Here is a 22750-nt window from a genome sequence, read left to right as displayed (position 1 = left end):
TGTCAGCAGATTTTTCTTATATCAAACCTGAATTTTTGTCATCACAAGAATACTTATTTTATTCATTGTGAACAAGGAAAGCACACTACTTGGTCACTGTTACTGTACTTCTTGTTCTTCTCTTTTCCAGACTAAGCACCAACCCGTTCAGTCTTTTCTTGCAGATAATATTTTTCTCCTGAACCTGTGATTATTCTTGCATCTCAGCTTTTGACTCTGTCTTTATTCAAAGTGAGCCAGAACTGCCCTCCTGCTATTTCCTGGCCGTAGAAAATGAAGAACAGTTCAATTTGGGCTCGATGTTACTAAGTAATGCATAATTAGATGATCGTGTTTATATCGGAGGAGTGATTACCTCCACAAGAAAGCCTATTAATATTCAGTTAATTTTGAATATTTGTTGCTGCTCTGAGAGAGGGAAAAAAAGGTAATTACCCACTGACTCGCAGCATAATTTAATAGGTTGAAATGTTGAGAGATTCTTGGTGAGGGTTCTAGCAACAGCTCTTCCTCTTTCAGCTTCCAGCCCTTCCTGATCTCTTATTGTGGCAGTTGTGCAAGTGCTCTCTGCATATTTGTCCATCATCGCCAGAAGTGCTGTCACTTTCCTCTCCTGCCTCCTGACCTTCCCGTGTCTCTATTCACCCTGCATATTCTCTGCGGAGACTGAAGATTTCTCTGTTTCTGATCCAGCTCGAAAGACAGGTATTGATCCAGCTAAGAGCTCACAAGTCTCTGTCTTCCTTGCAGTGGTGAAATTTCAACAGCGGTTTGTGTTCCCTGTTCGTTTCGGTGGAACGATGATAGAGCACTGGTGGAGCTCTGACCTTGCCTTTAAAATCTACATGAGAAAAAGCACCCAGAAAAAGGTACTTGTTAAGAGTTGCTTATACTTTGTGTCCTGAAAAGCAAAAAAAGAACCTCTTGGTGTTTCAATTTCCTCCGGACAGTTATGCACCCAGAAGTGGCTTCTTTAAGTCTTAATGCAATGCTTCTTTTCAAGTGCTGACATCTCAGCCATCAGAGGCAAAACGGACAAAAGCAACGTGGCTTGACCGGGCAGCTTTTTAACCAACCGTTGGAGGGGTTAGGTAGGGAAATGACACTGTGTGCAGACGCTGTAAGTTGAACTCAGCGCTGTTCAATCTTGTCACCCAGCTAAATGATTTCCTGAGTTCAAGACTGACAAGCAAAAAAAAAAAAAAGCCTTTCCCTCATCCTTAAAAACTGAGCTCTTGCTGTGGAAGCGCATTGGATCAATTACAGACATGAGTCTTCAGAGAGAGCACAGCTCGTTTAGGTGCACAGACTGAGTTAGCGTGGGTGCGCTTGATATCGTTGCTCTGATTAGGGTAAGGGGAATAACGTGAGTTGTGAGAAATTGGCATCTTGTGCATCTAGGAAAAAAAAAAGATCTTTATTTTGGGCAAATAGATGCAAGTAACCGTATTTGCATAATCGTCTGCGTGTGTTAAAAGTCGGCTGTTGGTGTTAACTCAGCCTAGGTTTTGTTTTCATCACCACCAAAGATATCTGGTCGTCAAAGATATCTGCCCATCTGTTCTGTAAGGAGCTTTTCTTTTAATGGATTAATAAATCGTGTCTTTAAGTAGGGAAATCTTGCTCGGTAATGAGGATTTGGAATGTTAATTTTTGTATTAATCTGGAACCGTTTACTGTCGGTGCTGCAAGAATTTTCCTTACAGTTTTCCTAGTGATACTTGGAACTGGAACTAAGGGAAACTTTCCTACAGATCCCTGTAGGTACCACTAATGGTGTAAAGGTGGGGTGGGTGAGTGGCTGACCATGGCTTTCCAGCTCTTTCGGAAGCCTTTTGCTTCACAACATGCCTGTAGTTGTTTAGCCCTGATGGAAATCTTACAAACTAATTTCTTTTTCTCCCCTCAGCCAGTGGCCGTTGGTTCGGCAGTGCTTCAGCTGTGCAAGGTTATTCAGTCGGAGTTGCTCACTGTCAGCGACGAGATACCTGTGGAAAAAGAGGGAGACCAGATACAAGTTGGACCACTAAAGGTATGGTTTTTTTACTACACACAGCAAGAGTTAAACCGTCCACTGTTACTGAATTTGGCCAGATGTTCTCCTTTCTTTTTTTTCCCCCTCTTTCTTTTCTGTGAATTTGCCAGGCCTCAGATATGGAAGTTCCTAAGGCCAATACAAGACAACATGAAACTTTCTTTTTCCTTGGGGTTTTTGGAAAAATATTTAGCACCTTCTCCAAGTCTAAGGATTTTGGTGTGTGAAGTTCCTCTGGCTGCAGGGTGAAACAAGAGTCAATAAGCTAGGGCTTGGGTACAGAAACCACTCTGCCAGCAGACTTTGAGTGGCTCAGGGCTGGGAGGTTTGGCAATATGAGAACAGGAACGCTGCAGCTCTGTGTTCCTTAGCTCCACGCGTGATATGAGCTGAGGCCTCTCCTGCCACAGAGGCCTGATGCTCCTGCCCTTGGTAGCACTTTCTCTCTTCAGGAGTTGCCTTCTTGAGCCAAAATTTCTTCTTGCAAGTTCAGCATCTGATTGAGCAGGTGTAACAGTTCTGCACAGCACACTGGAGAGGTTTGCCACTTCTGAGGATAAAGAGCCCTCTAGATTAGCAAACGAAGGGTGAAGAGAATATTTGGAAATCTTACATTCAGAGCTCCTGAATTATTCCAAGAGAACCTGAGCAAGGATTGGTTCTGTCACTTTGTAGTTCAAGGTGTGCCTGATGTTCTTTGTCACGGGGGCCTGTGAAACTTGTCGGCCTTCTTCCAGAGAAACTATTCAGCTGAGCAGCCGGTAGAGGAGCCACAGGGAAGTGAAACACAAAACATTGAGGTTAGGTGTGGGAGGAGTTCACTGATGGCAGGAGAAGAGAAATGGCATGTGGTACAGGAGACAAGGGAGCAGAACAGGATGTGGAAGGAGGCATTGGAGGAAATTAGTGAAATAAAATTCAATACAAGAATTGTATTTTTAGGAAAATTATTTTTAGGAAAACTGCTTTTGGTCACTCTGTCTCTTAGATTTCACCCACTCAGTGTAATACCTACCTATCATCACCACGTGTGTCCAGCTACTCTGGCCAGGGCATGGAGGACAAGGGATGTCAGCTAAAGAGTCCACATCAAACTTCTTTGGCTGTTTCTGACGGATGGTCTTGAATGCCTCTTCTTTGGATGTGCCTTTTATACCCTTCAGCAATAGAATCTGTTTGGGATCTTTTTTCCCCAATATCTTGTCTCGTTCCTCCTAATTCTTAGTCATTTTTAGAACTCTCAATTCTTGAGTCTGATTATTTTGTTTCCCTTAACTGGGTATTTTATGGCTTGAGCCCTTCCTTTCTTTATCATGCTGCCTTATCTTCTGAGTTCAATTCGTTTCTTCATCCTGTCTTGTGTGAGGAAAAAACAGGAGCCCACAGAAGAGCAAGAACTTAGGGCCAGCTAAATCAGCAAGGAACGTAAAGGTGAAAGAACAGTGAAACAGAACATTGAGAAACACCTCTTTTTCATAATTTTCCTGAGCAGTAATTGCTGTAACAAGGTTTATTTTGCACTCACGGCTGTGGCTTGTAGCCAGCTGTATCTAAAGGTAAGCACTCCAGGTGATGATCTAACGCAGTTCTGGAACAAACCACGCAATGCTTTGTTCCTGAGTTCGTGTTGCTGTCTCTCGTCTCGGCACATCTTCTGATCAGCTCGATTTGCCTTTTTCAATACAGGTGGCGTTAGAGCTCGCCGCTGACAACAAGGACTTCACCTGCACCGCTGCCAGGTCAGCAGTGGCTGCGCAGCAAGTCCCAGCGCACGCCGTAAGAAGTCCCCGGCTGGAATTCCAGGAGCCCAACAGGAATGGTGTAAACGCAGAGAGCTGCGTGAAATTCAGCAACCGTGAGGACCTGCAGAAGACTGGAGCGGCCAGCACGGACGTTGGGTGGCCACCGCAGGCTGTATCAGCCTCTGTGGCCCGTAATCTGCTGGCACAGACACCTGCGTCTGAAGATTACGGGTTATTGCTGCACGTGCTGCTGATGGTGCCTGATGGGAAGGATTTCATTGCTGAGCAGTACGGGCTCCACGCTTCTTGCAACGTGTATTTAAACTGCAAGCTGCTCAGCATGGAGGAGGCAACAAGATCTGCTGTCATATGGGGCACGACACAACCTGCCTTTAATTTTTCTCAGGCAAGTCACCTTTCTGCCATGTTAAACTGATTTAAATGTGCTATTCCACACCGCCACCTGTTTCGAAGATGGTTTTATGTATGTAGGAACCTCTCTGCTCGGCTCTGTCCAATACACTGAAAGTATTTTCAGCATTGTTTTGGCTGCTTTGCACAGTTTGAAATGCAGCTCCTAGAATCACCCAAATAATAAATGAGACTCAAAGTACAAAAGAGAAACAGTTGGAGAAGTTTAGGTTAAAACTGGGCACAAAATTTGACATCTCCTTTCTTCTGCTTTGGAAAGAAAGCATTGAGGACAGCATCCTAATATGTAAAAGTAGATATTTTTTTTTATTTTGTTCCATTCCTTGGTGTTCTCTTTCTTCTTAACAGGTTTATCAGCGCAGAAGTGTGAGCTTCTATCCTAACATGGGCCAGAGCCTTCCCCCAGCAAACAGCAGAATTTCAGATATTTAATAATTCCAGTTTGTGATATTCTTCTCAACATATTTCCTTGGAAAAGTCAGCATGCTCAAATGCGTTTGTTTTGTTTTTAGCAATGGCTAGTGATTTGTGAGACTTCTCGCTCTTCAACTGAAATAGTGAAATGTACAAATACAGCACATGGTGTCTGAAATAGTTGTCTGAAAGGATTTCGCTGTGGTTTAGTAAGCAGGCGTTGAAGTTAAAAGCAATTGTTCTTAAGGTAGTGTGTGATCATACGTTAAAATTTGTATAAATCGTGTTTATTTTCCTGGCTTGCTCTTTGCCAAGCCTACCAGTTTTCTGACGCTTCCTAGGCAATTTAATTTTTAATTTCCACTTCTGAAGCACACAGTTCTGTACGCTGTGGACTAATACAGTGCTACCGGAACTCTCTGCACGAAGCAAATAACTTCGAGCGTGTTCCGTGTCCTAATTCTGAATTAAATTCTTCCAGGTGATGCCTTTTTCACTGACTTCCAAGCGCTTGGAGCGACTGAAGAACAACGTCATGATTATCGAAGCGTGGAACAAGCTGGGAAGCCCTGGCAGTGACAGGCTGCTGGGATTAGTGAAGCTGCCTCTTCATCAGTTCTACGTCTCGTTCAAGTAAACAGCTTTGTTCCACGTTTTAGCGGGTCGGAAGAAATCCTAACGGGTGCTCAGGGAAAGAAGAGAAGGGTGGCATCTGAGGTGTTGTGGGAGGGTTCTTAGCAATGATTTGTAGCAAAAGGCGTTTTTGTCACGCTCGAGCTCCCTCTGACGCTTCCACGCTGATCAGTGTCTGAATAAATTCTAGTGTCCTGGTACAGAAATAGAAGCAGGCAGTGAGAAACAGACCCTGCGCCGTGCCAGGCTGGGATCCAGGTTAACTTGCGGAACTACGGAAGAGTAAAGCTACAAGAGATCAAAGTGACTGCCCAGGAAAAGCGATTCCATGGGTGATTTTCCAAGGCTGTGACTGGTGGAGTGATTTTGTTCTTGGTTCTGCTCTGCCTGGATCCAATCGCTAGGGATGCTGCCGGTTTGCGTGGCACAGGATCGTGCTCGTGGTGTCACAAACCTGCCTACTGCACGTCTTAATTGTTATTTTACCCAGTGGGTCTCTCCAGAGCTCTTCGTTCTTTTTGCTTCAATGTTCTGGCTTCTCGTTCAGTCAAATAAAACACCAGATTAAAATAACTTAAATTAATAGCAATACCGTACAGAAAAGATTCTTTCCAATGGGAAGGGTTAGTTCCTTTTGTTTTGGTCAGGCTAGTCGTAGGTGGAAATCAGCTGGTGCTGGAGCTGGCTCGCAGCTACATTATTAATTGTTAGTGTGCCGTTTGTTTGTGGCTGGGTTTTTTTTGTGTGTTTTTTTTTTTGTTTGTTTGTTTGTTTGTTTGTTAGTTTTCTTTCATAGAGTCATAGAAGGGTTTGGGTTGGAAGGGGCCTTAAAGCCCACCTAATTCCAACTCCCTGCATGGGCAGGGACACCTCCCACGAGACCAGGCTGCCCAAAGAAGCAATATACATATATATTTTGTGCCTATCTTTTGCTTGTGTGTACCTTCGGTGTGTTATTAAAGGTTTTTGCACTTCTTCGGGAGATTGTCCCCGTCCCTGCTTGTCTTTCTGCCCAAGTCCCATCTCCAAAGGCATACAACTACCTCATAAAAATCATATATGGCTGCAGTAAATTGATAGAGGTCTTGTTCCAGTTCACCACCTTGCTCACAGATCTCTAGGCTGGCTTATGATTAAGGCCACTTTGTTTTCCGAGAGCTCTCATTGCCAGAAATAGCCTTTTCCAGTCAGCAGAACATGGAGCTGGGCTTTATGAGGGCTGTGATGTGATGGGGCTGAATTCTGGGGGAAGAGAAATAGGTTGGTGTCTGATTACATTGAATGTTCCATCTAAAATGAGTTGTGTGATCGTGACCAAATACAGATGGCTCACTCTCACGCTTTGTTGTTTGTTTGTTTTAATCTGTTGTAGGGATCCAAAGATTTCCCACCTGCTCCTGCAAGCTCAGTATCCCGTGGTTGCTGTGGACAGCTACATGCCCGTGATAGATGTCTTTACCGGCAGTAAAAGCGGAAGCCTGCGGGTCATTCTGGCGATGGGGTCAGCGGATCAAATAGTGGCACTGCAAAGGCTAAAAAACGAAGAAGGAATGGTGCCTCCCATCACCCAGCGCCCTGCCCACTCTCTGGACCCTCCTCCCCCAAAGCCCACAATGGTATTGTTTGCTAAATTCCCCTTATTTTTTTTTATATTGCTTTTTTTTAAAATTTTTTTTTTATATTGCTTATATTGCTGCTAAGGACACGTGAAAAAGAATTTTACCTTTGGGTTCACTGACAGACCAGTCATGCCCAATCTTTTTGATTTTATAACCGACTTTTGTTATGGATGATCGTGTTCTGTGCAAAATTATATTGTTTATACTCCTTTCTCGTCTGCTTTGTCTCCAGTCTGGACATTATTCCCCTTCTTACTGCCCTGCATGTCCGCCCCTTCTATTTACATGACAAATGCAGTAAAAATAATTCTAGAAAATCGTAATTTTCACAGCCTAATTCTGTACCATACAGGTTTTGCCACTACGTTTGGGTTGTATACACATAGAGTTTCAAGCTTTTTATGTGCTGTGGTTTTTGGTGTCTGCAGGAAAAAAATACTATCAGGCTTTCAGTATTTCTGTGAGCTTTAGGGAAAAAATGGCAGATGTCTGAGCTTCTTAGAATCTCATGTTCCTAATGCTTGTGTGCTCTTTCCTAAACAGTTTTCCTTTCCATGTGCATTTTGTTTTATTAGCTGTTAGGGAGAGAAGGGGAAGAACTGACGGAGCACGTCTTTGAGATTCACGTGGAGAGCGTGAAAGGACTCACCCCCCTGCAGTCCACAGTCTGGGGGGAGGCTGACTGCTACGTGCAGTACTATTTCCCGGTTCAAGAGCCTGGCTCTGGTGCATTGCAGGGAACTGAACTGCATGAGGATGGTAAGTTTGTTTTATGACACCTCCTTATTTAGAGCTTTACTTAAATATCTCCTCAGAGATCAGCTCGGTACAGGTAGTGACCTTCTAGTACTTGGGCTCGGTCGGTAAATTAAAAGTTTGCTTCAGCTGAGGCAGGTGGCAAAGTTTCCAGCAAAAAAAGGTGCCTGGTTTTCAATCTATTCACGCAGTACATTTCTGAACAGCTTTGCAGGGAATACTAGGACCACGTACGGTTAAATTCAACAAAGACTTGGCATGCACAAGTCTTCTGACATACTCAATTTTTATGGATACACAAGAAAGGACCACCTGTTTTAAATCCTTGGGAGTAGCAAGGAGTATTTAAAAAACTGCAGTTGTAGAAAAAGGACTGCGTTGGCTCGGTGTACTTTAAATCACTAATATATATTTCCTCTGAAAAATGACAGTGACGTTGTTCCATAGCAACTGCTGTGGGCTGTGTCAGCTTCCAGCCACGTTTAACGACAGTTTGCAGCCCGCGTCTCACAGATTCGTGGGTGAATTGCTCGGAAAAGAATTGTGAAGTGAAATTCAGAAGAGCAAGCATTTCGTCAGGAGGCTTTAACTTATCGTCCGTGGGTCCTGCCTCCTGAAGGACTGCAAAAAGGAGAGGGCTGGAACCCGCTAACGCAGACAGCTGAAGCACTAGGATGTTTCTGTGCCTCATGGTGTGGTCTGCACGGAGGCTTCCTGTGCTTCCACCAGCCGAAAGCAGGGAGTTCCCATAGAGCCATACAAACAGAGCAGTTTTGCTCTGATTTTGGCCAGGCTTTTTAGCACGTGTGTGACACTGCATGAATGTGGCCGCATTGCTTCCAGGCCCAGCACTGCTTTCCTGTCCCTACACAGGTCTTCCCAGCACTTCTGATTCTGCATTAACTTCCCCAAAACCAGTTCAGGTGTTTGAAACTTAGACTGTGATTGTCCTCTGATTCTCTGCTTGGATTTGAATTCAGCGGTGGCTGTTTAACCAACTCCGTTTGACTCGCAGGCATCAAGTTAAAGCCTTTTCGCACAGCAACCGCTTTGTGCGTTCCTGATCCTGTCTTTAATGATGAGCGTCACCATTCCTTGTTGGTTCCTGCCGATGTCCCAGTTCAGAGGCTCCTGGTCGGTGCATTTATGGCACCAGGAGCAGTCGGAGGAGGAATCCAGTTTGAAGTCTGGTGCAGGTACAGAATAACATCATATTCTTCGTAGATGTCACAGCAGTACAGATGGAGGCGTGTCTGTTACTGAAAAATCTCTAGCTGTGGTTATTGAATAGTAAGGGAAAAATTGGTTAACTCATCAGCATCTGGTGATGAATAGCTGCATTTAATATTGTTTAAGACATTTGAGCCTTTTTCCACTAGAAGTGCTGATTAGCCTTTTCTTCTTACAAGCTCATTAGCAAGCGTGTGCTGGCTAATAAAGCTGTAACAAGGAAAGGGTAGCATAGGGTAAGATATTTTGTTATTTTTTCCACTTTATTACCAGCATAGTGGTCTAAAAACAATGTTGAAATACTTAGCATGTCTACATTTTAATAGCACCCTGGCAATATGATTGCATTATTTTGTTCTTTTTCCATAATACAAGTCACTGGCTTCAAGAGAATACACCGTAAAATGTTTACAATATATAAATATATCTATTGTTTTGTATTTCTAATATTCTTCTTAGATGATTGAAGAGTGTTAGCTTATGTTTGTGCCTATTTGCACAATGTTTCATGATAAGATGAAATGGTCTCATTTAAGCGAAGTTCAAATCATGGTTTCTTTGGCAGCTGAAGCTAATTACTAGTAACAGAAAGTAGAGAACATAAAGATAGACAACTTTAGAAAAGCCTAATTAAAATAACTCATCTGTTCATTCTGTAGGAAACGAGCCAAGCTATTAAAAATTCCCAGGTTCGTTATTATATGCTGGATGTGTTCACATCAATGTTGGTAATGACCAGAGCAGCTGAAGTTACGAATTGTTAGTACCCGGCATCTCAAATACACACTTTTGTAACTTCAATTTAATCTTGCCCTAACCACTCTCATATATTGGCTAAGAGATTTAGGCTGTTTTGGTACAAAGGAACAAATTACTGAGCTGGAAACTTTTTGAGAATTATGTAGACGTCTTCTTGCCAGCTCGCAATATTTGAAATGAAAAAAGCTTGCCAACAGATCCTAGTAATTAGGGAGGAGCTTAGATTCCAAAGATTCCAAATCATAGAGTTCTTGCTATGACACTAGCAGCATCTTGAATTCCTTCTAGAAGCATGGGGAGGAAGGAGAGAAACCAGCAGGTGTACTACAACAAGGTATTGGGACTAGAAGTCAGGCAGTGCTCCAGCCAGGACTCAAACAGTCTATTCATTGCCCCAAAACGCAAAGAGAAACCCAAGTCTATGTTACTACCACATTACTCAGTCACTGCTGCTGAAAACACAGTGGATGCCTTTCTCCTGGTCTCCTGGTTCAGTAGATACGGTGCCAAACCTGGCTTTAAGCTGAGTGAAGCAGAGTAGCACAGTTAGAAACTGTCTTGAGTCACTTTATACACTCACAAACTGGCACCACAAATCTGTTCCACAAGTAACGTTTTGATTTACTAACAGAAGCTGAGAGTGGGGAATATTGTGTGCTAGATCCTTCTCTTGTTTTCCTTTGGGATGCCAATTTTGAGTAGAGTTTTTGCTAGATGCCTGGCTACGACTAGTACAAGTGTACATGTGTAGCATTATCTACCTTGAGCACTTAGTCTTTTTTTTTTTTTCCTTTGGGAATTTACTTACGTGGGCTTATCCCTTAGCTGTCAGGAGTCTAACAGGTCGTGTTGGAAGACACGCAAAATAGAGTGGACTTTTGTGTAGTTTTGAGAGAAATGATGATCACTTTGTCGTTGCCCAAGCAGCGTGACTGACACTGCGCCTTTGCGTCTTCCCAGGTATTACTACCCCAATGTCAGAGACCAGATGGTTGCCAAAGGGACCTTGCCTTTGTCGCGGCTGTGTGCCATGGTGACTATGCAGCATCGTGAGCAAATAGACATACAGACATTTAATCTTCCGTTGGTCCCAAGGACTGATTCCTCAGAGGAGTTTCATCTGCGGTCTTCAGGTAAGGAAGGCTTGTGCTTTTTCACTCATCTATAAGATGAGAGTCTGCGTATTCACTGCCGAGATAAATTAATATGTATTTGTGTTGACAACTGATAATCAGCCAGGGGTGTTTTTCCTCCCAGATTTCACTGGACTCTTCACCTAGTGAGAGTCAGTGAGAAATATGAGCAACCACAAAGTCCTAGCAAGTTTTAGAAAAGCTCTTCCTATGTATTGACCTGCTAAATTGCCAAATTAGCCTCAGTTAGGTTTCCCATATAAGGTGAGGAATGGGAGGTCTGAAGGAGGGCTGTGCGTGGTATTTGGTATGAGCAGAGACGTCTTTCTGCTCTGCGGTAGTTCTTTCAAATAATACAGACATCAGCACTGGGAAGGCCACTGAGGAAACCTCTATAACCTCTTTCCATCAGAGGTTTAGCATTAACTGTAAAAATGAAAGGCAACTTCTTGGAAAAAGTGGACATAAAAATGCAAAGAAAATCTGTGGTCGCAGAGGGAATTCAGTGTACTTCAGTTATTTTGTAATAAATTAGCCACGTCAGAAAACCTCATGGAAGCTTTTGTCACTGCAGTGCTATTAAAAAGATCTGTTGAAGCACTGCAGTAATATATTTAAAAACTATTACAATAAACGCACACATGAGGGCGCATCTGGGTTAAAGAGGCCGTCCTGGTTTTACTATGTCATAAATTTGGCAGTGAGAAGGAGCCATTACGACCGTCTGATCTGACTGCCAGTAGGTCAGGCTGCAGGCTGCAGTCCTTAAAATCCCCTCCTGTGCCTCCAAATCTTTCGTGCCTCCTGTAGCAGCCCGTAAGGAAGCAGAGCACCTTGCACAGCCGGTTTCAACAATCTTTGATTCCCAGCTAAACCTCTCTGTTTCTTCCATATGGATTTTTTAATGCATTAATAGAGTAAATTTTATATTAAGAGTTACAACTGAGCGTTGATTCTCTTGGATGCGACTGTACAAAAAGCTGACCGTTTCCTTGCTTTCTTTCTTTCACTGAATCCAGGCTTGCTTGATGTGAGCGTGAGATACCACCGTTTTGTGAAAACAGCAGGAACAACCACTCGCGCTGTTTCTCTGTCTGTACAAATACACAGAGCAGCTGGTTTGCAAGCAGCAGCCAGGTAAAGCCTAGCCCTAAAAGAAAGATTATTTTTTTTTCCTCTTAAAATAACTTTATCTGGAGGCAGCAGGCTGAAACATTAGATTAGGACAAACTGTAACTGGCCAACTTTCCATCTGCAGAGACCGAGATTCAAACTGGGTTCTGATCAGAAGTAAAAATATTTTTATACAGTGGTTATTTTTGTCCCTTAAACTGCAGAACAATGTAGTAGCAGTCGTACTACAGCGAGCTTGAGGCTGTAATGTTGAGAATGAAGTAGTTTAGACTTGCAATGCTTTAGCAAAGCGAAGAGCTGGGAAAGACATCATATGGTATTCTTAGAAGCAAAGCTCTAGCCATAGCTTTTGGTCCCTTGGCCTTTTGTGCAGTATTACTTCCTTCCACGTTTTCCAATACTGAAGGGTGAAATAAAATGGTGTCTGTGTGGGCACTGGATCTTGGTGTTACTGATGCTATTTAAAAGGTAGCTAAGACTTGTTTTCTTGAATTTGACTGGGGAAACGTGGGTAAACTAACTGGTAGGTGACACATCTCTTTTCTCCAGAAGGCTGCTGCTGTTACTGCACGGTACCGCATGAACTTAATTCTTGAAAATTGCGCATTCTAAGCGTAAAATAAAAAGGTGGAAGAGAGGGAGTCAATTCTGTAAGCTAAGAGAGGATGACTCCTCCTGTTCTAGAGTACTGCCCACTGATCTTTTTTTAGTGTTGCTGAGCTCCTGATCCTGATTAATTCAAGTATAGTCCTTACAATGAAGATCACTACCATATCGTGCTTGAAGAAGTTCATTTTGAATGACCTGCAAGCTCTTTATACATCAGGTGTATGACCTGAATAATACCTGGGTCTGTTCTATTGTAAAACACCCCATCTGTTAGTTTCACCTCCTTTTGCTTATCAGGTATGAAAATAATTTAGCTTGGCCATTTACTTCCTTCTGGAGTAGGTTCTCTGGGAAGTTATCCTACAGTTTTGTCTACAGTATGGGATGTTTTTCAAGGTGCTGAGTCTCAATGACTTTGGTCTCAGATCCTGACAAGGATAAAAGCACAGCCACCAGTGCTGGACCTTGTCATAGTTACTGTCATCATTTTGTATCTTTTCCTACTGTATTCAGATGAAAAAAATGATGAAAATAATCTATAGCAAAAACCTATTTTGACTTAAAATACAAGTTGTTTTGTCTCATCTTTTTTTTTGCCACAAAGACTTGAAAGCTTTGTATTAATTGAATAATTAATTGAAATTCTAGATTTCTCGTACTTTACATTCATTCTCATTCTCGTTTTCTTTTTGCATGCTAAATGAAGAGCTGTGGCAGAAAAGAACCCTTCGGTCCAGTACTATGCAGGTGTGGGAGTTAACGCTTATGTCTCTGTGCACCTCTCCTTCCTACCTGAGACAGAGAGGCGCAACACACAAGCCGTGGCTCGTACTTTCTGCCCAGAGTTTGAGCACCACATAGAGTTTCCTTGTAACCTCATCATCCAGAAAAGCAGCGGAGAAGCCTCTTGTCTGGGAGAGCTCTTGCAGGCTGCCAATATCGTCTTCTCTGTCTACCATCAGAGCGTCAAGTCAGGTAAGGAGAAAAAGTGATTATAATGACTAAGTGTAGTTGCATGATGATCCAGTCCTTTAATTGTCAGCGTAGAAGACAGGCTATTCTGTGCAGTTGCTAATAGATGTAATTACCTAAATGGTCTTCCAGAGAAGGCTTTGGGGGTACTGTTCCCCTTGCACAAAGAGTTAAGGCTTCCAGTGCTCCAGTCAATCAAGATCACCTTTTAAACGAAAAGATAACAATTAATAGTAATAGTTCTTAACTCTTGAAGCACACTGGCTTTGTATGGGTGTGCCTTATTGCCTTCGCTTTATGAACGAGGTAATGGAGGTTCAGAAACACGACAGCTTAAAATCCTCCAGTGATCCTATGTCAGATAAGCAAGATTCTTTCATAACACGACAACATACTGTAGAATTACTTTGTAAACAAAAGTTATCGAAAGATGACGTTGTTTCTTACTTCTGGGCAAGAAAAGTCAGGAGTGGCATGCAGAGTAACTGTAGTAAAGTACACCGCTAGCTCCCTACTGACTACTTAGTGCTCACCTGTGGAAACATTCCCCAAAAGCTTCTCCAAATTCAGTGGTGGTGGAGCACGTATCCTGTAATTAATGTGCATTGGGAACACTTACAGACGAGCTTTGTTGACACCCCTGGTTCTCACTGAATTTGGCTTCATATTTTCTGCACCGTTTGTTTTTTTCTTTTTCCTTTTTTCATGGATTTAAAGTGTTTGAAGTATGACAGATGAGCTGTTTGCTGTTAAGGCGATGCAGCTTTCTTTCAAAGAAGACAGAGTCTGAATAGCTTCTAAATCTTCCGTTCTAGCTTGGTGCATTTACAAAATTATTTGTTTTCCAGCCACTGACACATTGGCAGCTCGGACATCAAAAGATTATCTTCTTGGGACAGTTACAATTCCAACCAGAGACCTACTGAGAAGAAGATCTGGTAATGCAGCAGTGTTACGCTACCAGCGTTCCGTGTACATGCTATTGTAATTGCTTAAAACAATTTTGATTCTTACGGTATTTTTTAGACTAAAGTTCTCTCAGATACTGCACATCTTCATTAAAAATCCTGTATTAGAAAGCTCATAAATGAGATGTTGCTTGAAGATCAGTTTTTAGGGTGTAGGATCTTGTGCATTGAGTACAACTTACACTGCTAGCATGGATTTTTTGGAAACTGCAAGAGAGCAGCTATTTGCACCTTATTAAGAGTAAGGAACTGTACAGGCTAGAAACTGGAGACACTCATCAATTGACAGCTGAACTGGCTGAAGGAATAGTAACCTGCTTAATACTTTGTTTGGTGCTCTTCATTTTCAAGTTTAAGATGGAAAGTTTAAGAGCTGTAGCGTTCAGCGGAGGACCAGTGATTACTTTTGAGTTGTCAAAGCTGGAAACAAAAGCTTAGATTAAAAGAAGTTGAATTAACTTTTTCTTTTTTTAACTGAATGTAATATACAAAGTAACACTAGGTAGAAGAGGTAAAGATTTTGTAAGATACAAACTAACACCAGATAGAAGAGGTAAAGATTCTGTGTAATATCTTTATTATCCTTCCCATAGATCAGGTTGCTCAAAGCTCCATCCATCCTAGCCTTGAATGCTTCCAGGGATGGGGCATCCACAGCTTCTCTGGGCAAGCTGTTCCAGTGCCTCACCACCCTCTTAGTAAAGAATTTCTTCCTTATATCTAATCTAAATCTACCCTCTTTAAAGCCTTAAACTCCTTGTCCTATCTGCACACTCCCTGATAAAGAGTCCCTCCCCATCTTTCCTGTAGGAAATGATGTTTTCGTTATCATAATGATGATTTTCATTAACATAATTATGTTTTCGTTATCATCTTGTTTATTTCTGCTTTAATTTCAGTGTAGCGCCCATTTTCGCCAACCGTGAAGTCTTTGGTTTATTTTTAAGAAAATAGGAACGGAAATTTTTAAGAAAATCGGAAGAGAGGAGGAAAAAACTGAGAATGCCTGATTTTATAGTTGGAGATTCATGGGATGTAGTTTTATTGTAAAATGAGTATTGTTAATGAAATGGAAAGTAAAATGCGTTTTGGATCAGCACTACCTGTGAAGTTGTCTGAGGTCTAACAATTTGCTGCTTTTTCAGGCTAGAAATGAATTCCAAACTCACAGGAAATAGACGCTTCGAGTACTGGTTCTTGGCTGACGACCAGAGTGCAGGATTTTTTTTGCTGATGTTTTCAGAGGGTAGGAAAAGTCTAATTAATTATGATCTCTTCTCCTGAAGGTATTACAGGCTGGTACCCCGTTACCCTAGCTGAAGATGTAACGCCTTCACGCCGCACAAACATCATGCAGGCCGTTGGGGGAGGACTGGAACTTTCTGTGACTTTTGCTCATCACGGTGACAGAGAGCGTGTCTTGGAGGCTGCGAAGCTTCTGGGATGGAACAGTGAGGAAAGCCCTGAGGACAGTTTGGATGAGAGTGACGAATGGGATCAGAGTGACAGTCCAGTGGCTGTGACCATTTCAACCCCAAGGGTATGGCTGCCTGTGCACTGCGTGCTGCTCGCAGGGCAGGCGCACCCGAACAGAAGCACCTACTGCTACCTCAGGTATAAGCTATACGATCAGGAAGCCACGTGGACTTCCCTTAGGAGGCCTAAATTGAGTGACGACGCAAAGAAAGTCACGGTGAACTTTAAGAAAGCAAACAAAGTGACCCTCAGAAGGAGCCAAGGGCTGATTTGGTTCTTCAGGGAGGAGAAACTAGAAATCCAGGTGTGGTGGGCATACGGTAAAGAAAATGACGCGGAAAGACCACTCGATACAGATCGTCTCATTGGATCCGCCTATGTCGACCTCGGAGCGTTAGCAGAGAGGTCAAGGAAAACGCTGAGCATTGGTGGTAAGTTCATAAAGAACATTGTCATGTTCTAGTCCTCTTTATTGATGTTGCTTAAATCCATAGTGAAGCAAAAAATGTACAGCTTTGTTTTGTCCTCGATGCGATACACGCTCAACTCCTCCTTTCATCGACGATAAACAAGGTTCGGATGCTTGCCTCTCTGGATTCAAAACCTAGCAAGCTTAAATGGGTGCAAAATTGGTAGCAATGAGCAATAACAATTAGCCTAGCTGGATTAATGAGGAATGTTCCTTGAGAATGGCAGTTTTGGGCATCGTAATAGAGTGAGAATAGAATATCTCAAGAAGGCTGAAGGTTTGTAGTCAGAGCAAAGGACTAAGCAAGAGAAGATCGTGTGTGTATGCAGAGGCGCTCTTCACAGGACTCGCAGGAAGTTGACGCGTTTTCAAACAGCAATCTGAACTACCAGTGAGAAAATGAAGTGCACCGTTTGGAGATCTGGTCATTATTTTTACCTTTCCAAGCTGGTATTCTTCACTGTGTGATACCTGGCTTAGAAGTCACACTGAAAATCAAAATCGTTCTGCTGAGAGATCTTAAAATAATGAACTGGACCAGCTTTTTCCAAGATCCTATCCTTTCTTTCTCTTCTTTAGCTGGTTGTTTGTGAATTCTCTTGCAGGAGTTTACCCGTTGTTCAGATGCAATGCTGCAGACCTAGCGGGGGCTGCTGTACGTGTTCACGTTGCCCTTTCTTCCACTTCTGCTGCCCTGACCAGCGGACTTCACTGTGCTGAGGAATACAGCAGTAGTGAAGACGAGAGCACAGAGAAAGCACCCGACCCGAGCCAACAGGTCGCTGAAAATCATTGTCAGAATCTGGATATCGTAAGTGCAGAAATCCCCAGTGAGAAACCACAAGAAGGCGACGTGGAGTTTCTGGAAAACACAATTGCTGTCAATGTCCTCGTGGAAAGAGCAATGCATCTAAGTTTAAAAGGTAAACCACCACCACCTCCCTTTTTGCTGGCGGTGGCTTTGTTTTTGATTTGTATGTGTGTGTTTTTGTTTGGTTGGTTTGTTTCCTGGGTTCTGCTCGTTAGAGGTACTGCAAGGAGCAATTTACAGACAAAAAGCCCAGGAATTTTCTTCCAACTTACTCCAGCAGTGAATGAACGCAGCGGGTTTTGATCTTGGCTCGCAGTATTGCAACCCTGAGACCATTGCATCATAGAAAAAGTAGAGGGGAAGCAGGAATTTAAACTATTCAGCCCCTCTCTATTAATAAAAACCAAAATATAAATGATATAACGTTCACTGTTACAGATGACAGCTGAATTCTGCAGTTAAGAATTACCAGAATAACTTAACCCCGAGATCCTCCTGTCTCAAAGGCTCTTGCCAATTTGCATTTTTAGCATATAATCAATTTGTAAAGCTGGCTTTATTTGTGCTATCTGGAGGCTGCCAGCCGCAGCACGGAGGAAGGGCAGTGTGAGGGCAGAGCAGCCTGAACTCCCCCAGGCTTGTCGCCCTGCTTCTCGCTCTGTACGGTGGGAATTACAGCGAGGTGGCTGCTCACTGTGCTGAGTGTGACCGAAGAATTCCCTTCGCTTTTAAATTTATGCTAAGCATATTAAAATATTCCTTCGTAGCGAGCGATGTTTGCTTCTGGATGTGCAGTAAGGTAACGTGGCGAGTTTCCAGTTTCGGAAGCCTTGTTTGCCTCAAGTTGCGGTCTATAAACGAATCTGGTTTATTAAAGGTGAGAAGTGCCTCACCCTTCACCTTGGGCACCTTTAATGCTGCACGACTTGCTCACTTTGTGTTTGCTCAGCACTCGGAGCGATCAGGTCTCTTTTGGACCGTTACAGATGCAAATATGCGGTGTTACCAAATATGAATAAGGGACTGACTCGAGGTGAGCTTACTGGACATGTCTCCCTTAAAATCAACTAGTTCCTAGTCTAGGTGACATGGCAGAAAAAAGCCCTCAGCATTTTCTGGCATGTCACAGCTAAGAGAGTCAAAGAGAAGCCATAATTTAATTCATTCTGATCCATAGTGAGCCCCACAGGTGGCTTTTTTATAATCAGTGATTCTATAATCCTTTGGAATTCGTAGCCTTTGGAAACTTGATGCAACATTATTTGCCACTGCAAAGTTCTGGGAGTGATAAGGAGGTGTCTTTTGGAGGCGTACGCTATGGCAATGTTTCTGTCTTCAAACGAATTACCTTCTCTTGATATTTTTAGAAGTAACTCACCGTGAGGCAATGGATACACTGGAACAGTGCATATATATAAGCAGGTTACAACAAGAATTTGCATTTACAGATAAAAAGGCTAGAATACATTTCCAGTCCGGTAGGTAATGGATGTTAAACTTCCTGCAGTTTTGGAAGAACTGCTTAAGACACACGATTTTCAAAAATTGAGTGAAGTTACAAAATGTTTTCCCAAGTCTCTTGATATTTTTTGGTGTTCTGGAGTGACATTTCCCGTTTTTTTTTCTTTTTTTTTTTAACCGTCTTCCAAAAATACAAAGAAAAGAACCTACATTTCGTAACGTCAGAAAGGAATGAAATTACTTCTACTTCGACTACAAAAATTGATTATTATTTTTTTGTTAGGTCTGCCTTTACATGCAAGAGCCGGTGAGCTGGTCTAGACAGGTCCTCGTTTCTCTAAGCTGATGTCACATAACCCACGCCTGTGTTTGACTTGCCATGTCTATCGTCTTGCCAAACTGAGAGGATTTCTGTGTGGCATGTTTTAACTGAAGCCATTTTTCATATTAAAAAATATTTTTTTAAAAAAAAATCCTCTTCTTGGTTAAATCTTCACGGTTAAGGGATAATAAGTGAGCGGTAACTCCGTAAGCTACAGCAAACCAATCGCATTTATTTTCATGGCGAATCAGACTGCAGGAAAAAAGAGATTTTTGTAGTTAAATCAGATTCATACTCATCGGTTTTGATCGTTCTGGACAGCGAAGTCTTAGAGAAGTCCAAAGCCACGTGCAGAGTCCTTGGAAAGCAGAGTTGAGGAAGCAATCTGTAACAACAGGGCGGTATCTGATGGCAAAGCGTGACCTTGTTTCCCCTTGGCTAAATCCATTTCTCCTAGCAGATTTTGCCGGCTACCAATTCAGCATCTCAACGGCTCCATTAGCAGTAAAATGCTTCTACAGCTCTGCAAGCCAAATTAATCTCGCTAAAGTGACAGTGACAAAGAGGGTCCGAGCCTGGAGGAAGGGTCGCATGCAGAGGGGAGGTAGCAGGGAGGTAGAAATCTTCTGATTCCTTCTCTGAATTTCCTAAGTGCCTTTGCAGGTCACCGTCCCCCACAGAGGCCCTAAGCCTCCCTTTTGAGCTGCCATTCAGCACGGGTGACTGTATAATTTCTGCATCCTTCATTCAGTACTTTCTAATCCATAATATCCAGCGGCATCTAGGGAATATCGAGCTCCGTCCCTTAATTTGATCTTGCGTTCCTCTGATTATAAACTTCCTGCCTCTAAGTGCAAGCACACCCAGTTATATCGGACTAGTTCATTCATTACGTGTTTTCTCACGAGTGTTTTCCCAGCTCATTTCAGGACAAATGAGGGAGGAAGTGGTCATATATCCAACCCTGAACTGTGCTTATGCAAGGAATTTCCGAAAGCTTTCATAGGTGCATTGCAGAGTGAACTGCAGCCCTAGTTGCTCAGCTCAGCAATCACAAAGGATCCACTTTGGGTAGGGATTAAAACCAAATTATTTAAAACCAAATTAAGTATTTGCTGAAGCTACTTCGTACAACTTCAGCTGCTCCCTGTGTAGCTCCCCGGGCTAGGGCATGAAGGCGATTTATTTTTCCTTCCCTATTGATGTTTTGACCAAAATATTAAGGCCTCATCTACACGAGATTGTTTTTTTTTTTTTCTCAAATTTCCTACTGATGCAGTAGCAGGGCTGGTGGGAGCACACAAGCACTTTCTTAGTGATCGAGTGCTGGAATAGGGTCCCAGGGATCTGGGTATTATTCCTAGCTTTGCCTTTGACTTCTCAGATGATCTTGGGCAAACGTTTTCTCTGTTCCATCCTTAAATATTCCTGTTTCTATTCTATAAAAGGTTCGTGTAACGTTTGCCCCTTTTTGTAAACCCAAAGTATTTTCAGCTCCGCCAGTGAGAAGGAGCATTTCCTAGATGGTGAATTTATTTGTTAATGAACAGTTTTTAACTGCTAATCCTTCCTTTACTTCTTTCCACAGACGTTATTAATAAGCTTTTTATCCTTCGGACAAATCCGACTTTAATTCTGTGTGATTTCAGGGAGTCCTCTGACAGAACGGGAAGTAACAGCACCCAGCAGCTGCGTGACGTTTGCTGTTGCTGGCGCGGATGCTCCAGTAAGCACTTCGGTGATAGAAAACACCGACTCGCCCGTCTGGGACTTTCAGCAGCAAGCGAGGTGCGTGGTGTGGACTCGCACAGACGTGCTCGCAGAGCCTCTGGGTCTGTCAGCCAGTGGCTAGGTGTGAAAATAACACACCCAGTTAGGGGTGCCTTTCTGCTTGCTGCTTTATTTCCTGCTCGTGGGTGTTATCAGCTGTAAGCCTAGACTCCCGTTCATTCAGAGGCTCCAGCTTTTGATCCTGCGAGCTCTAAAAGGTGCTTCGGCCAGCTTTGAGGAGCAGTCTTGTTCAGCTTCTCTCAGCTACAAATGCGTATTTCCATGTTTTACAATTGCCACGTGCTTACCCTGGGTAAAAAGTTACGTGAGGAAGCTTGATCTTAAAGCTAACCTGAGGAAGGGCATTTTGACCTGCACTGAACCTTGGCTCCGCTGCGTTTTTGTGGCTTAAGACCTTGGATGAGTCAGTTTGTTTCCACTCATCCGTAGTTTCTCCATCTAGGGGAAGGGGCTGGTAATGGCTAAAGGCCTCTTGGGAAGATAACATAAAGATTTGATCCAGTTTATTGGCTTTTTCTGTACATTTTCCTTCGTTTTATGCTTAGCAAACTGGCAAATCACTATAGCAAACACAGCTCGGACTGGGGTATCAGAGCCTAGGTTGGAGCAGGTGAATTGACCACTGCAAAGCACCTCAGCTGATGAGTTTGTACCTTGTAATAGTCAGTAATAAACCTGTGTTTGCAATCTTGTTGTTTCTCCAGAGCTTCCATACCAAATCTTAAATGAATGCCAAAGCAATAGCCAAGGGTGTTTTCTAAACGAGGTGAAACAAGTCAGATACAGGCAACAGGAAAGCTTACCTGGTTTATTTTGTCCGTCACAAAACGCTTGCAAATCCCTCAGTCACTCCTGCGACTGCACAGGAGTGGGCTTTTCCTACCAAACTGTTGAGTTGGGTTTTTGGCTTTAGGGAATTGTAATATGAAGGTGAAACCTTTGAAGGGCAAATAGCTGAAGGTTAAAGGTTTGTTTCAGAGGTTGCTTATGCCCCAACTCATATCTGAATTGCTTTAAGCAACTTAAAAGCTGCTCCGCTAAGATATTTTTCATTTCAATGTTCAGGGTTTGGTTTGGTTTGGTTTTGTTTTCCAGAAATCAGCTTTCAGATATTACAGCTTTCAGCCTTAACCCCAGTGTTTTGCTGTCTCTGTACTTACTGAGTCATGAGACTGTTTCTCTTTCCTAAAATTCCTTGTGGTTTCCATGGCCTAACTTCTAAATCTACAGAAAGAGTGAGGAGAGGGAAACACTTCTTGAATAATCAAAAGCCCAAACCATGTAAGATAGTTATGCTTTTGAGGACTTGGTGATCTTTTTTTTTTTGCTGCTCATCACTTCAGGAAGAAACTGACTTGTCTGGGTAGATACAGTGTCACTGAATCTTCTGAGACATTTTACTGTACTTGCTCTTTTTCCTTCTTCACATAACAAAATATGATTTTCTTCTTCACAGATTATCCAAAGAACTTCTGCTGGATCCACAGCAAACCTTGGTCTTCAAAGTGTGGCATAAAGCAGCAGGTAAAATTTGTAGGGCTCTATTGGGAAGAGAGTTTTTCTCCATCCCTTTTCTTGGGTGACTTCAAGTAAATTAAAGAGTGGAATTGTAAAAATATTTTTGGCTTTGCACTAGAAGAATACTGTAGATAAATACACATTGATTTCCTGCCCCTCAGCACCCTTCTTTTCCCCATTAATCTTCTGGCAAGGTTTGGTTCGTTTGCATTTCCATTTTTTAATTTGACAGCATTTTAGAGGCTGGATTTTCCTACTGAACATACATTCTTTACTGTGTTTTTCATCTGCTGTTGCATTCAAATAATGTTATAGTGGCATGGGTACGTTTTAAGAATTATTTTTGTGTCCAGTATTATTTTTTGTGTCCAGTATTAGCAGTCACTGGGTCAGTTGGAGGCCTAATAACAAATACGAGCTTTTTATAAGCATTTTTACTGAACCTTCTATGTATTGTTAAATGATA

General features: G+C 42.6%; 1 protein-coding gene across 4 annotated transcripts in view; it reads left to right on the top strand.

The window, feature by feature from the left end:
* C2CD3 (C2 domain containing 3 centriole elongation regulator) overlaps positions 1-22750 on the top strand; it is a 49697-nt gene that overhangs the window by 11416 nt on the left and 15531 nt on the right. For all 4 annotated transcript variants that reach the window (XM_066990048.1, XM_066990047.1, XM_066990049.1 and 1 more), the window contains exons 11-25: positions 751-869; positions 1910-2032; positions 3722-4183; positions 5105-5256; positions 6629-6872; positions 7451-7634; positions 8647-8827; positions 10581-10753; positions 11773-11890; positions 13203-13471; positions 14317-14406; positions 15723-16343; positions 16987-17304; positions 20625-20763; positions 22223-22290. In XM_066990048.1, the coding sequence (XP_066846149.1) occupies positions 751-869; positions 1910-2032; positions 3722-4183; positions 5105-5256; positions 6629-6872; positions 7451-7634; positions 8647-8827; positions 10581-10753; positions 11773-11890; positions 13203-13471; positions 14317-14406; positions 15723-16343; positions 16987-17304; positions 20625-20763; positions 22223-22290 (3261 nt within the window). The remainder of the gene's footprint in view (positions 1-750; positions 870-1909; positions 2033-3721; positions 4184-5104; positions 5257-6628; positions 6873-7450; positions 7635-8646; positions 8828-10580; positions 10754-11772; positions 11891-13202; positions 13472-14316; positions 14407-15722; positions 16344-16986; positions 17305-20624; positions 20764-22222; positions 22291-22750) is intronic.

Source organism: Anser cygnoides, chromosome 1 (genome assembly GCF_040182565.1).
Source record: "Anser cygnoides isolate HZ-2024a breed goose chromosome 1, Taihu_goose_T2T_genome, whole genome shotgun sequence".
Taxonomy (NCBI): Eukaryota; Metazoa; Chordata; class Aves; order Anseriformes; family Anatidae; genus Anser; species Anser cygnoides.
Note: the sequence above shows the minus strand (reverse complement) of the source record. Positions and strands in the feature narration are given on the sequence as shown.